This window comes from Loxodonta africana, chromosome 1 (genome assembly GCF_030014295.1).
Source record: "Loxodonta africana isolate mLoxAfr1 chromosome 1, mLoxAfr1.hap2, whole genome shotgun sequence".
Classification (NCBI taxonomy): domain Eukaryota; kingdom Metazoa; phylum Chordata; class Mammalia; order Proboscidea; family Elephantidae; genus Loxodonta; species Loxodonta africana.
The window spans coordinates 219207338-219224152 of NC_087342.1; the positions used below are offsets into that span (position 1 = coordinate 219207338).

Genomic DNA, 16815 nt, shown 5'->3' on the forward strand with positions numbered 1-16815 from the left:
TGAACCACCAACCTTTTGGTTAGTGGCTGAGCACTTAACCAACATGCCATCAGGGCTCCAAGGCCAAAGGCTTATTATCATAACGGACAAGAACAGGGACCACAGATACCTTTCAAATTGTGTGCTAGTTATAATCAACAGGTGGTGGCAGCCTAGAGCATTATTTTTGCAAAGGATTCTGGGGTTGAGTCCACACTCTCCAGGAAACGGTGCTGTAATCAATTAGCAATAACTACCACCAGCTGTTTGTCAATCCACCACCTACCTGTCAATCTGTCATAGATGGTGGCTTGTGTGTTGCTTTGATGCTGGAAGCTATGCCACTGGTATTTCAAACACCAGCAGGGTCATCCATGGGGGGCAGGTTTCAGCGGAGCTTCAGACTAAGATAGACTAGGAAGAAAAGCCTGAAGATCTACTTCTGAAAATTAGTCAGTGAAAACTCTATGGATGTAACCAAACACCTCATGGGATTGGTTTACAGGGTTTAAAGGCTTAAGACCATAGTCTCGTGGGACAACTTGGTCAACTGGCATAATATAGTTCATAAAGTTTATGTCCTACATAAACTTTGCGGTGAGTAGTGTCTGGGTTCTTAAAAGCTTGTAAGTGGCTATCTAAGATACAACTATTGGTCTCTACTCATCTGGGGCAAAAGAGAAAGAAGGAAAGCAGACTCAAAAAAGAAACTAGTCTATAAGACTAATAACCTATACAAACCACAGCCTCATCGACCCTAAGACCAGGAGAGCTAGATGGTGCCCTGCTATACCACTACCGACTATTCCAATCAGGGACACGATAGATGGAACTTGATAGAATAGGAGAAAAATGTAGAACAAAACTCAAATTTTTAAAAGTCCAGACTTACTGGATTAGTTGAGACTAGAGGAGCCCCTAAGTCTATTGCCCTGAAATACCCTTTAAACTTTGAACTGAAACGACTTCCTGAGGTCCTCTTTCAGTAAATAACAGATTGGCTCATAAAATAAACAATATCACCTGTGAGTACTGTGCTTCTTTAAAAATTTACCTATAGGAGACCAAATGGTCAAGATTTACCCTAAAGCAAAGATGGAAAGGTAAAGGGTGGGGGCAGGGAAGCTTGATTAATAATAACCGAACAAGAATGGAAATAACGAGAATGTTGACATACTGAAAAAATGTAACCAATGTCACTGAACAATCTGTATAGAAATTGTTAAATGGGTGTCATGGATTGAACTGTGTCCCCCCAAAATATCTGTCAACTTGGCTAGGTCACGGTCCCCTTGCATGACTGTCTACCATTTTATCTTTGATGTGATTTCCCTATGTGTTGTAAATTCTATTACTATGATGTAATAAAATGGATTAGCGGCAGTTATACTGATGAAGTCTATATGATTAGATAGTGTCTTAAGCCAATATCTTTTGAGATATAAAAGAGAGAAGCGAGCAGAGAGACAGGGGGACCTCATACCACCAAGAAAGCAGTGCTGGGAGCAGAGCACGTCCTTTGGACCTGAGGTTCCTAGGCTGAGATGCTCCCACAGTGAAACAAGATTGATGACATGGACCTTCCTCCAGAGCTGACACAGAGAGAAAGCCTTCCCCTGGAGCTGGCACCCTGAATTCGGACTTGTAGTCTACTGGACTGTGAGAGAATAAATTTCTCTTTGTTGAAGCCATCCACTTGTAGTGTTTCTGTTATAGCAGCACTAGATAACTAAGACAATGGGCACCTAATTTGCTTTGTAAACTTTCATTAAAAACACAATAAAATACTATTAAAAAAATAACAAAGAACAAAAAAAGATAAAGTGAATATAATAATGAAACAGAAAAACAAAACTGTACGGATCACAAGCCAATATTAATTTATATAGTGCTGGAAGATGAGCCACCTCAGTTGGAAGGCAATCAAAATACACAGTGGCTCCAATGATGGACTCAAGCACATCAATGACTGTGAAGAAGGTGCAGGACTGGGCAAAGTTTGGTTCTGTTATATATGGGGTTGCCCTGAGTCAGAGCTGACTTGACAGCAGCTAACAACAACAACCATGTGTAGGGAATGATCCAATGTTGCACAAGTGTCAGGTTATTGATCATTCCTGAAACAGACTCTCAGTGCTGACAGGATCTTTGAGGTCATCTGGCTGAAATCCTTGTTAAAAGAGGAGGAAACTGAAGTCCAGAGATATGAAGTAATTTACTCAAGGCAAAGCCAAGACCTGAACCTAATGAAGGATGGTGACAGGAGACCTGGCTTTAGTCTCCATTCTACTTTCAGCTTACTCATTCATGCCCATATGGGCCTCTCTACCTCAATGTGGTAGCAAGAATTCATCCACCTGATCTCCAAGAACAGTCCTCTCAGCCAGTTCTTCACTCCTTCAACAGTCCTGCCAAAGACACCTGGTCTCCCATGACTGTTTCTTAGGTTATTGTTTCTCCATAAAACCAAACCAGTTGTGCTGAGTCAACCAGGACTCAAGGTGACCCTATGTGTGTCAGAGTAGAACTGTGCTCTGTAAGGTTTTCATGACTGATTTTTTGGAAGTAGACTACCAAGCCTTTCTTCTGAGGTGCCTCTAGGCGTACTCAAACCTCCAACCTTTCAGTTATCAGCTGAGGGTGTTGACCGTACCGCCCAGGGACTCAGTTTTCTCCAAATGAACCTTCTTTACAGAGATAACGGACTGAAATCAAGCCCAAGGTTTGGATGTAGTGACGGATTTGCCCAGTAGGTGGCATTACCAACAAGGAATGGATCAAAAGCGGATGTTTGACCACTTTTAAGCCAAAACTGACAAAAGAAAAGCCATTCATAGAATTCACATGTTCTGCAGACATGCTTGTATTAAGAAAACCAAACCCATTGCCATCGAGCTGATTTTGACTTACAGTGACCCTACAGGACAGAGTAGAACTGCCCCATCCAGTTTCCAAGGAGCTCCTGATGGATTCAAACTGCCAACCTTTTGGTTAGCAGCCATAGTACTTAACGACTATGCCACCAGGGTTTCCACATGTTTGTACAGTGACGCTTAAAATATAAAAAGTAGATGAACAAAAGGCTGGAAGAAAATATATCAAAATGTTAAAAAGTTTTCAAATAAGAAGTAGTATTTTAAGTCATTTTCATTTTCCTTTTTTTATTATTTTCCATCTTCCATATCTTCTACACTGAACAAAAAATTTTCATAATAAAATTTATTAAAACAGTGACAGATGATTTTAATAAAATGTATGTAGAATCTGAGTGCTGCAAAGACATTTACGAAAGCATCTAGAAACAAGAAAATCTATATTTCTGTGTCATATGGCATATATTCGTGCAAATATAAATATGTAAAAAAAGTTTAGAATGATGTAATCCTGTAATACTTGAGCAGTGTGAATGTATTTTAAAATAAGTTCAACCTTCTTAAAAAAAGATGGATTTAGTTAAATGGGAGGCATCACACTGAATTACTAACACATGTAACCATTTCAAGATTACATAATAATGCTTTTTACATTCACTTGCTTAGAAGAGGGACAGGATGAAGAAGACTTACATAACTGTGCAAGGGTTATGCTGCTTCATCTCAAAATAACCTAAAATTTAACACTTAGGATATGAGCGCCTTCAGCAAGGTGCTAAAACTTCCTAATTCCAATTTCTTTATAAATAAATGTATTGGTACCTCTGGAGTACACATACACGTATGTATGTATGAATGTATTTAGCAGGTGTTCCTTACTATAAATTAATCACTGCAAATGTCATGTCTTTTCTTTTTTCTAAGTCTTTATTTTAGTTATCTTCTTTCTCTTAAGATATTTCCTTAATACGCTTCAAATACAGAATCCCTGGGTAGAGCAAATGGTTAATACTTCCATTACTAATGAAAAGGTTGGTGGTTCAAGTCCACTTAGAGGCAGCTTGGAAGAAAGGCCTGGTGATCTATTTCTGAAAAATCAGCCACTGAAAACTCTATAGAGCACAGTTCTACTCTGACACTCAAGGGGTTGCCATGAGTTGCAGTTGACTTGACAGCCACTGGCTTTTCTTCAAATATAAATTTAATTTTGAGCCAGTTTAGCTACAAGCCCTGAGGCTCCTTGTGGAGAACAGCTACCCAAGTCCGAGTCCTTACCTGGCAAAACAGGACCGACTTGACTCCCTGGTCCCCGAGAGGTGGAATGATTCTTCTTCTCTGTGGTTGATAACGTAGGTGGCTGATTTTGGGTGGTGGCTTTCTGGTCCATTTCCAACAAGGCGTGTCCCCCCATGTCTTCACTCAGTCCTATGGTTCTTGGCTGGGCAGGACTTGCTGCTGTGTGAGTCACCATCTTGTGGCCAAAGTTTACTAAAGAATGGAAGAGCTACCGTTAGTTCTTGGATTCCTTTTCTGAACTTTAACTGACAACCACTAAATTTGCAATTGATTTAAAGCGACACGTATTTGGGAATAATAACTCATCTATGTAAGACACACCAGAGCCCCATAAAATACTATTCTCTAAGATTCAAATGGGTAATCTGTTCTCTCTTGTTCCAATAACTTTCCAATGTTACACATAAAGAAACTGACAAAGGTAAGACTTAAACCTAAGGTTTTGAGATTTTGGAACCCTCCTCAAACTGACGCTTCATTACACTTTCTGCAGCTTTTCCTCTTCTTTCTTACAGTTCACCTGTCTGTATATGACATTATAAGACGAATTTATAGCTCTGACTTAGCTACAGTCTAGTATATCGTAAATTTTCTCATAAATGATCACACAAAATATTAATTCACTTCAACTGAAAAAAAGCATATGTTATACAGCATTTTTAGGTTGGGGAAGAATCTTTTGGAAAATTGAAAAAGAAAACAAAAAATCATAAGCAACACCAAAACTATGACATTTACAACTGAGAAGAGAGGCTCGCTGTGTGTGCAGTTCAGTCAATTCTGACTCATAGAGACCCTGTAGGGAAGAGCAGAACTGCCTCCCAGGGCTTCCTAGGCTGAAATCTTTACAGGAGCAGATTACCAGATCTTTTCTCGTGCACAGTGGCTGCTGGGTTTGAACCGCCAACCTTTCAGTTAGCAGCCTAGCATTTAAACACTGCACCACCAGGGCTCCACAAACCCAAAACCAGGTAGAAGAAGAAAAGTAAAGAAAATATGGAGTTTCCATTTTATTATAAGAACACAGCCATCTCTACTACCTCCCCTTTACCCCCTTTGCCTGAAAATTTGAGGCAGCTCACTCACGATTTTGACAGAAGGCCTCATCAGACCCATCAGGACACTGTTCCACTCCATCGCAGGCCAGGGTGATATCAATGCAGCAGCCATCGTCACAGAAGAACTGGTAGCGCGAGCAAACCTTCGAGCATCCTGTTCATAAACAAGTCTCAAATCACAGCGGGACAAGAAAATGAAGACTTCTACTGCGTCAAGATTAACAGAGGCCATGTGTAGGATCGAGTCCCTGGGTGGTGCAAACAGTCAGTCGCTTGGCTACTACCTCAAAGGGTCGCCATGACTCAGAATCAACTAGATGGCAACTGGCTTTTTTTTTTAATGTGTGATACAATACAGAGCTCCCTGGGTGGCGCAAACAGTTTGCACTCAACTGCTAACCTAGAGGCTGGCGGTTCAAACCCACTCAGCAGTACTGCAGGAGAAAAGGCCTGGAGATCTGTTTCTGTTACGATTACAGCCAGAAAAACCCTATGGAGCAGTTCTACCCTGCAGCACACGGGGTCGCCATGAGTCAGAATCTACTCTGTGGCAACTACCAGCAGCAACATGACACAATGCCTCTGGGTAAAGAGATGCAGCTGACAAGGAGCTGGGGTAATAGGCTCCACATAGGCCAGGGGAGCTCTTCTTGAGCCTCCTGACTCAATTCTCAGGAGCTGGTCCGTTCTCCAGCCTCCACCGCCTGAGAGATAGGAACGGAGGAGCAGCAGCTGTGTCATCACCAGCCGGGCTTCCTCCCTGTGCTCACTCTGCATTCATTCATTCACCCCACTCCTGGGCTCCTCTTCCTCTGGCCATTCACTGCTTCTCAACAGGCCACCTAACCCCGTCCCACCTCCTGGATGGCACTGGCATGACCACGTTTTAATGGCGATGCCATTTTACATATGCTTTGCATTTTGGTTTCCTAATTAATCTTTTCACTGAATTGTATATATAATGATGGTTGTAGTGGCAAACATTTTGTTATATATATATTTCATCACAATAAAATTTAAAAAAGTGATAGTGGAAGCCCTTGGAGAAGAAAGACAAAGCAAAGGGCCTGGGGTTTTGACTGGGAACTTGGGCCTAGAACAAGAGTCAGCGGCAGCCACAGGGGAGGGGTTGGGAGCAGAGGTGAAGGGCAGCTTTGTGAATGGAAGCAGGAGACAGGGACTGGTCACATGTGTTAAGAGTATGACATGAAATGAGAATCCTAAGTATCTCAAGGTTTTATTTACTTCTTGATAGTTTTTAGAGATAGACCCATAGACCCATAAAAAAAAAAGACCCATATGTGTCATTTATCCATCTATTTCTGGATTTTTGTTGTTGTTAAGTGCTGTAGAGTCGATTCTGACTCTTAGTAACCCCATGTGACAGAGCAGAACTGCCCCATTGGGTTTTTTAGGCTGTAATATTTACAGGAGTAGGTCTCCCGGTCTTTATTCCATGGAGCCGCTAGTGGGTTCCAACCACCAACCTTTCAGGCAACAGCCAAGTGCTTAACCATTACACCATCAGGGTTCCTATTTTATCTATTAGTGGTCTCCAATTTTTTTAACCATGCATCCTTATCAATAATATATTGTTGAACATGTATCTCCAATATATGAGTATTTATTTATAAATGATATATATGTACTACTCCTCACAACTGGACCAACAAGCAACATCATGATAAATGGAGAAAAGATTGAAGTTGTCAAGGATTTCATTTTACTTGGATCCACAATCAACAACCACGGAAGCAGCAGTCAAGAAATCAAAAGATGCACTGCACTGGGCAAATCTGCTGCAAAGGACCTCTTCAAAGTGTTGAAGAGCAAAGATGTCACCCTGAAGACTAAGGTGTGCCTGACCCAAGCCATGGTATTTTCAATCACATTATATGCATGTGAAAGCTGGACAATGAATAAGGAAGACCGAAGAAGAGTTGACGCCTTTGAATTGTGGTGTTGGCAAAGAATATTGAATATACCATGGACTGCCAAAAGAACGAACAAATCTGCCTTGGAAGAAGTGCGGCCAGAATGCTCCTTAGAGGCAAGGATGGCGAGACTGCGTCTTACATACTTTGGACATGTTGTCAGGAGGGATCAGTCCCTGGAGAAGGACATCATCCTTGGCAGAGTACAGGGTCAGCAGAAAAGAGGAAGACCCTCAACGAGGTGGATTGACACAGTGGCTGCAACAATGAGCTCAAGCATAACAATTGTAAGAATGGCTCAGGACCGGGCTGTGTTTCGTTCTGTTGTGCATAGGGTCACTATGAGTCAGAATCAACTTGACGGCACATAACAACAACAATATACTAATATATTGTACTTATTATAAAATACACTGAAAACTTAAAGGATCAGATCCAAAATTAATGAGAATATAAGTTCTGGCACCTTCTTCCCCACTCTGATAGATGTCTTGAATATCTCTACAGTATCTCATTTGGAAACCACTGATCCAGACCATACTGGAAGTACTTGTTTGCTTGCTATTTGAATAGATCGTTTTTTTCTAAAGCTTGAAAATATGCAGCCTCTATATCCAAAATTAAACCACGTTATTATTATATAAAAGGAACCCTTGTCGCACAAACAGTTAAGCACTCTGCTGCTAACCAAAAGGTTGGCAATCTGAACCCATCCAGCAGCTACACAGGAGAAAGACCTGGCGATCTGCTTCTGTAAAGATGACAGCCAAGAAAACCCTACGGGGCAGTTCTACTCCGTTGCTATGAGTCGGAATCGACTGGACAGCATCTACATACCAACAATATTACCACATAAGCAGGGCTACCTGCTTGTCTCTTTACCCTAGAAGGTGTCATCCTTGGCTACCATTACGTAGTATCGTTAATTGCAAGGTCAATATATATAATAGGGAGGAGAGAACCACCCCTCTGTCCCTACCTTTGGTTTTCAGTGTCTCTCTGTGTTATTTTATTAACTTTAGTTCATAGACTGTTATTTTACTCTAGCCGGTAAGTGATTCCACGGGGCAGTCAGTATTACACCTATTCTTTTTTATTTTCTATATAAAGGTACATATACAAGACCTAACACAAGCAGCTTTTTAGTAATCAAAAGTGATTCACATCACTCTCTGCTACTTCAAATACATTTTATTATCATCTTAGAGACGGGCTGGAAATTTATAACTGGCAATTTACCTTTGGAGCCTGGAAATACTGGCCTGAGTAAATAAACCAGGGCAAACAGCTGGCTGTGAAGGGTGAACCACCTGCTTAGCATCGGTGCAGGCCCTTTCTCCCCTCACATGGAGCCACTGGGTGATTCAAACCATCAACTTGTAGTTTAGCAGCTGATTGCAAATCACTTGCACCATCCAGGCTCCTTCTAAAATTTCTAACTCCTTGTAAAACTTCGTTTCAAATATGCATACTGAACTATGTTTTTTTTCTGCTATGTGTGTTTCATTTTTAATTTTATTGTGGTAAAACATATATAACATAGAGCTTGCCATTTTAAATGTACAATTCAGTGGCACTAATATATTCACAATGTTGTGCAATCATAACTGCTCTCTACCTCCAAAACTTTTTCAGTACCCGTTCACTCTCTCCCCCAGCCTCTGGTAACCACGAAACCACTTTCTGTCTCTCTGCATTTGCCTGTTCTCGGTATTGAATCAGACAATATCTGTCCTTTGGGTCAGACTCAGTTCGCTTAGCATAGTGTTTTCATGATGTTCAGCATGTTGCAGCATGCTGAACTATGTTTTTGATGGAAGACTAAAACCAGTTGCTGCTGAGTCGACTCGGACTCATGGTGACCCCATATGTGTCAGAGAACTGTGCTCCACAGGGTTTTCAATGGCTGAGTTTTTGGAAGTAGACTGCCAGGCCTTTCTTCCAAGGCACCTCTGGGTGGACCCAAACATCCAACCTTTAGTTAACAGCTGAGCACATTAGCCGCTTGAACGACCCAGGGACTCCAATGGAAGATCCGATCAGCTATGAAAAAAAAAACCAAACAAAACTTGTTGCCGTCGAGTTGATTCCAACTCATACAGACCCTATAGGACAGAGTAGGACTGCCCCATAGGGTTTCCAAGGAGCACCTGGTGGATTCGAACTAGCCAACTTTTTGGTTAGTAGTCATAGCTCTTAACCACTACGCCACCAGGGTTAAGTAAACCAGTTATATTCCAATTGCTTTACCTATCTTTTTCAAACTGCTGGCTTAATTACCATGAATACCATGACTATAGAGTATTCAAGGATACCAGAGGCTTGCTTCACATTTACTGGAGCTATGCCAATAACTGGGCAGCTTCACCAACTCTAAGCTACGTGAGGACAGGTGCCACACCTACTGAGGGCACCCCTTCCACTCCTGTGCAAGCAGTTCCTGCACATGGAGGACACTAAGAAAATATCTGCCAGCCAAAAGACAGGATATACAATGTCTCTGCACTTCCTCATGGTATGGATTCAATTGTGTCCCTCCAAAAGATATGCTGAAATCCTAACCCCTGTACCTGGGATTTTCTTTTGTTATGTTAGTGAGGACATACTGGAGTAGGGTGGGTCCTAAGCCTAACTCCTTCTGAGTGATGACTTCTAAAAAGAGCAGGACAGACACAGAGAGACACACAGGAGGAAGAGACCATGTGAGGAACCGTCTACAAGCCAAGGAACGCCTAGGGCTACCAATAAGGAGGGACCCTCCCCTAGAGCTGATGCCCTGATTTAGACTTCTAGCCTCTAAAACTGTGACAATAAATTCCTTAAAGTTCTTTAAAGTCACCCACTTGTGGTCTAGGAAACCAAGGTAGCCCAGAAGTAAATGGTGTGAAGGTTTCCCTCTGCAATACCACTTTATCTTTAGTGCTTCCAAGTTCCACGTAATAGGCTGTTATTGTTGTTTTTAACTTGATGAGCTAATCTTAGAAATATCCATGTTTGGGAGAGTAAGGAACATAGACGAATGAAAATAAATCAGTTTTACATTGTGTAATAGAATATGAGAACCATCTTACATACTTTAAATGATATTATTAATGCATGTGTGCATCTGTGCAAAGTGTCTGTGAAAAATTTTAAATAGTACTTTTCAATTGATACGTGCACTTCATTTATTTCAATCGCACTCCTCAACTCCAGGCTCTGAACATATATGTATGTGTATCAGTAGACCCTCTACCTTAAAACAAAACCCACTTATCTTTTATGAAGATAAGTCAAGAAAAGAGGGGGTATCTATACAGTCCAGCCTCTCACACAAGCTATTATGCATCCTCTGGGAGACTGCTCCCAGCAATGCCACTTACCCCAAAATACGATGGCGCCTGTTTTTGTTATTACATTTTTAGTAAAGACTCTCATTCAACAACAGCCAAAAATAAGATGGAAGAGCCTGTGGGAGGTGTAGTCAGGCCGCAAAATACCAACCCAACACCACCCTTCCCCACAGAGCTTATTTCTGTCAACCACTGTGGATCTCGTGAGGGAAGGACATTTCTTCTCACCTTCCGTGGAGTAGGCCATGGGGAGCACAGTCACTGAGATGTTGTCGGAGCTTCTCTGACCTGCAGTGTCAGTCACGGTCAGCTGGAAGGTGTATGTTCCTTCTTGTAAGTGGGACAGCTTCAGTGTTCCCGAGTGAGGCACCTGATGCCCAAACAGGAAACATCACAGGTAGTTAGGAGACCTGCGGCACAGAGTTTAACATTATCCCAAACTGGAAATCAGTGGCATCCTTGGAGGGGTACCATGATCTGCCTTTCCACGCCTGGTCCACATATCATTTTAGCAGGTTGGCCCCACCCTGAATTCATGATTTCCACTTTTATCTGGGATGACAATACCCTTAACTGACAATCCCTTTACTTGTCCTTAGCTGCTGTTCCAAACCTATACCTCTTCTCCAAGCTCCACACCCAACATGTAGTCCATACCTTCTCAGCAGGTGACTCATCTATTACAAGGGAAAAATGAGGACCATAACTGTGGCTATAATTATAGCTTCATCACCCACCCACTCCTGGTAATGTACCCATTGTCACCTCCTTCCCTTGAGCCATCAGGGATGAAGACTCCCTCTTGTGCTGTAGGCTAACTCCTTCCTCTAGTCATTGACTCCTTTCCTCTTGTGACTTTAAAAACGCTGACTCATTAATTAATTTCTATCTCAAATGACTCTGTTATTACTATGCTCAAGTTTCTCTTAACCTAGAAAACAAAACAACAGTAAAAAAAACTCTATGAACTGCAAGGCTGTCTGTGGCTATTCTTAACCCTATTCAATCAAAGACCACAGCCTTCAGTATGGATTACACCTCAACATAAAGAAAACAGAAATCCTCACAACTGGACCAACGAGCAACATCATGATAAACGGAGAAAAGGTTGAAGTTGTCAAGGATTTCATTTTACTTGGATCCACAATCAACAGCCATGGAAGCAGCAGTCAAGAAATCAAAAGACGTATTGCATTGGGCAAATCTGCTACAAAGGACCTCTTCAAAGTATTGAAGAGCAAAGATATCACCCTGAAGACTAAGGTGTGCCTAACCCAAGCCATGGTATTTTCAATCACATCATATGCATGTGAAAGCTGGACAATGAATAAGGAAGACTGAAGAAGAGTTGACGCCTTTGAATTGTGGTGTTGGCAAAGAATATTGAATATACCATGGACTGCCAAAAGACCGAACAAATCCGTCTTGGAAGAAGTGCGGCTAGAATGCATCTTAGAGGCAAGGATGGCGAGACTGCGTCTTACATACTTTGGACATGTTGTCAGGAGGGATCAGTCCCTGGAGAAGGACATCATGCTTGGCAGAGTACAGGGTCAGCGGAAAAGAGGAAGACCCTCAATGAGGTGGATTGACACAGTGGCTGCGACAATGAGCTCAGGCATAACAACGGTTATAAAGATGGTACAGGACCGGGCAGTGTTTTGTTCTGTTGTGGATAGGGTCGCTATGAGTCAGAACCAACTCGACGGCACCTAACAACAACAACAACAATTCAATCTGTATGCTGAGTAAATAATCCAAGAAGCTGGACTATACAAAGAAGAACGGGGCATCAGGATTGGAGGAAGACTTATTAAAGACCTGCATTATGCAGATGACATAACCTTGCTTGCTGAAAGCTGAGGGGATTTGAAGATCAAAGACCACAGCCTTCAGTATGAATTACACCCTGATATAAAGAGAACAAAAATCCTCAAAACTGGACCAATAAGCAACATCAAGATCAATGGAGAAAAGACTGAAGTTGTCAGGGACTTCATTTCACTTGGATACACAATCAATGCCCATAGAAGCAGTAGTCAAGAAATCAACCGATGCACTGCACTGGGCAAATCTGCTGCAAAAGGCCTCTTTAAAGTGTTAAAAAGCAAAGATGTCACTTTAAGGACTAAAGTGTGCCTGACCCAAGCCATGGTGGTTTTAATCGCCTCATATGCATGTGAAAGCTGGACAGTGAATAAGGAAGCTCCAAGAAGAACTGGTGCCTTTGAATTATGGTACTGGCGAAGAATACCGAATATACCAGGGACTGCTAGAAGAATGAACAAATTTGCCTTGGAAGAAGTACAGCCAGAATGCTCCTTAGAAGCAAGTATTTGAGACTTCATCTCACATACTCTGGACAAACTGTTGTCAGGAGGGATCAGTCCCTGGAGAAGGGCATCATGCTTGGTCAAGTACAGGGTCAGAGAAAAAGAGGAAGACACTCAATGAGACGGATTGAAACAGTGGCTGCAACAATGGGCTCAAGCATAACAATGATTGTGACCATGGCGCAGGACCAGGCAGGGACTAGGCAGTGTTTCGTTCTGTTGTACTGTGGTTACTATAAGTCAGAGCTGACTCAATGGCACCTAAGAACAACAACATATGGCACTTGCTATTTTCATTTCTCATTACTATTTTTTTAATTGTGGTAAACATATATGTAAAAAAAATTTGCCTTCCAACACTTTTTATATGTATGATTTAGTGATATTAATTATGCTCATCATGCTGTTCAACTCTCACCACTGTTTTCCCACGTATCCTTCACTCCATCCATTGACTCCTGTGATGGTTAATGTTATGTGTCAACTTGGCTAGGCTATGATTCTCAGTGGTCTGGGAGATATGGGACTGATTACTCTTTCATAATGTAATATAATCATCCTCCATTTTTTGATATGATGTGAGCAGCCAATCAGTTGAAAGTCAATCTGTTTCCTTGGGGCCTGAACCCAATATATTGGGATGTTGTGGCAAAGCTCTCTCTCTCTCAATCCTGCATACAACTTATCATCCTTTGATCTCCAGTTTTGGGGATATAACCGGCAGCCTGCTGTCTGTTCTGCAGATTTTGGGATTCACCAGCTTCGGCAGCCCTGTGAGCCAGGAGCCTGCCATCTGACCTGCCAGTTTTGGGTTCCTCAGCACCTGTAGCCATGTGAGTCAGGAGATGCCTCCAGCCTGACATGTGACCCATGGATTTGGGACTTGTCAGCCTCTGCAACTGTGTGAGCCATTTCATTGAAATAAATCTCTCTCTCTCTCTCTCTATATGCTTTGCTTGTTTTGCTCCTCTAGAGAACCCAGAGTAACACAATTCCTTTCCCCATGATTCCATGAAACTACTAGCAAAACTCACTATCTAGTAAGGGTCATGTAGTTGTCAGATTCAATTAATATCTATTAGTCTGTTTTTATTATTAATATTTTAACAGGTCCTCTTACTGCATCTAATAGTGTTGGCCACTCTGGTCCTTGTGACACTCCCGTTTCCTTGGATTCCGCTTCCTGCTGCCAGTTCCACCAACAGACAATTCCTGGCCAGTCGCCCTCATGGGCTTCACTTCTGCCCACTCCTAAACCCAGAGCTCCATCCTCATCCTTTTGTTGTCTTTTTTTTTTTTTCCTTCCTGTTATTCATATAAATTTTGTCTTCCCATATAAACTGTAAGATTCTTTGTGGAAAGGAACTATGGTTATATTTCTACTTCCCCCACAGTCCTGAGCACAGTACTGGGTACATTACAGGTTCTCAGTGAACACGTGCTGACTTGTTTCCCAGAAGGGCTGTTAGCAGGCTTTAATGAGAATGATTCTATGGTAAAAGAGCTAGATTTCGACAAGGCTGCTCATCCAGGTTTCCAGCTTCAAACTCCGACCTTGCTACACTACCCTAACAGACTTGAATATTGAAAGGTTACCCGGAGTGTTGTGAATGAAAGCACAAGACTAACCCCTTTTCCTTATCAGTAGGGAACATTGTTTCATACAAACTATAATCTAGATCAACCTGTAGAATATCAGAAAGAAATACCAGTGACAAGGGGTCACAAGCACAAAGGAAGAATGCGGGACTGTGGTTGTGCCCTTGGAATATAGAAGGGGGCCAAAAAGGTGAACTGGATGAAAATAGCAGGTTGGGCCAGGGGAGCAGTTGCAGGCCTAAAAGGGAGACTCAACTAAACGAAGCTGGGTTTTAGCTGTTTGCTGTGAGTCAGCACCATTTCACAGCTTGAAGAAAGACAGCATGAACACTCCAAACCAAAGCCAAACCCAACCCACTTCCACTGAGTTGATTATGACCCATAGTGATCCTATACAGAGTAGTACTGCCCCATGGGGTTTCCACGGCTATCATCTTTCCGGAAGCAGACTGCCACAACTTTCTTCCGTGGAGCATCTGGTGAGTTTGGACTGCCCACCCTTCGGTCAGCAGCTGAGTGCTTTAATCACTGTGCCACCAGGGCTCCTATGAGTACTCCAGTCGGCTGGATACCGCTCTCAGAAAAAAGGTGATTTGACTTGGGAGTTCTTATTTCCCTGTTAAGGAGCTATGGTGGTACAGTGGTTAAGCCCACGGCTGCTCCCTGAAGGGTGGGTAGTTCAAACCCACCAGCTGCTCCACAGGAGAAAGATGTGGCAGTCTGCTTCTATAAAGATTTACAACCTTGGAAACCCTGTGGGGGTAATTCTACTCTGTTCTATAGGGTTTCCATGAGTCAGAATTTGACTCTACAGCAATGGGTTTGTTTTTGCTTGTTTGTTGTTTGTTTTGTTTTAATTTTCCTCTTAGAAATATTGGGGTGAAACTGGGCTTCCCAAATTAAAAAAGATCAGAGGAATGGCCTCTTAAAGACTGTTAATTATTGTTAAAATAAAATTTCCAAAATCCTAAAACCATGGCTCTCACACAAATATAATAGGAACATACATTAAAGGTTTTATTTAATTCATGGATTAAAGAGGGAGATAGCAGGTGTTCACTGCTTCAAAGAAGAATCAGAAGAACAGACAAATGCAAGCAACCAGGAATGCTGAAATAAAGTTGCTAACAGATGCAAAAAGGAAACAAACTTGCTAATAGGTACTGAGATAAATTTACTAATAGGTTATTATCTAAACCAAAAAACCAAGCCTGTTGTCAGTTGAGTTGATTCTGACTCATAGCAACCCTACAGGACGGAGCAGAATTGCCCATAGGCTGTAATCTTTACAGAAGCAGACTGCTGCATCTTTCTGCTGTGGAGCAGCGGGTGGGTTTGAACCACTGACTTTGGGGTTAGCAGCCAAGCGCTTAACCACTGTACCACCAGGGCTCCTAGGTTAATAGCTACAAGCAAGAAAATGTCATGGCTGAAATCATCATTCTACAAAGTGAATCAGTTGCTCCTCTAAAAGAAAGAAAAAATATTTGTATTTCCAAGGACAAGAATCACTTGCATTACCATCAGTCAACGCACCACACGCACAGCCACCGCCCGTCTGTCAGTGGGGGCTTGTGTGTCGCTAAGATGCTGAACAAATTTCAGCGGAGCTCCCAGGCTGAGATGGATTAGGAAGAAGGGCCTGGCAAACTACTGCGGGAAACCAGCCAGTGAAAGCCCTGTGGATCACAACGGTCTGATTCCAGCTGATCATAGGCATGGCACAGGACCAGGCAGTGTTTCACACTGTTGTGTACGGGGTTGTGATGAGTCGGCGCTTACTCAATGGTAGCTAACAATAACAACAATGAATCAGCTAACTCTGAAAGATCCGACAGACAGCCCCCAGCATTCCACTGAAGGGTACTCGGCAATCTTTTGCCCATTACAAAGTCTTTCACGATTTTTCCTGACAGTCTTAATCCATTATGGGGATACGCCTACATCTGAGGTCATTCTGAGGAATTGCCTGGGCCTGAGTAAGCACTTACCCATGGTGGCAATTATCATGATAAAGTCATCATAGGATGACTGTACTTTTGGGAGAGTTCATGAATGTATACATTATGAGACAATCACAATTCGGTAGCAGATGGCTCTCCTTTTACAGGTCACTTAGATGACGGCTTTATAACTTCCGGACTGTCCGCCATCGCTATTACAGGGCTGGCTGGTTTGCAGATGGAGGCCATGGCACTGCCTCCTCTTAACGGCACAACAGCCTATGAGACATACCTAATTTTGTTACTCCTTTATCAACATCTTCAATAAATTAAATACTGAATGATCAGTACTATTTTCATTGAGCACTCTTGTTGCTTACGGAATAAAGCTTTTAGCAGCAAACATGAAAGGTGAGATGATAACAGAGGCAGATCTGCAGCCGTTTAAACAAATATATCCCAGAAATG

The 16815-nt window shown here is 42.2% G+C and overlaps 1 protein-coding gene across 3 annotated transcripts in view; it reads right to left on the bottom strand.

Annotated features, from left to right (window-relative positions):
* LRP11 (LDL receptor related protein 11) overlaps window positions 1-16815 on the bottom strand; it is a 57418-nt gene that overhangs the window by 30745 nt on the left and 9858 nt on the right. For 2 of the 3 annotated variants that reach the window (XM_064292074.1, XM_003403967.4), the window contains exons 3-5: window positions 10701-10842; window positions 5235-5360; window positions 4128-4340 (exon numbers count right to left, since the gene is read on the bottom strand). In XM_064292074.1, the coding sequence (XP_064148144.1) occupies window positions 4128-4340; window positions 5235-5360; window positions 10701-10842 (481 nt within the window). The remainder of the gene's footprint in view (window positions 1-4127; window positions 4341-5234; window positions 5361-10700; window positions 10843-16815) is intronic. The other variant, XM_064292077.1, reaches the window with a different exon arrangement.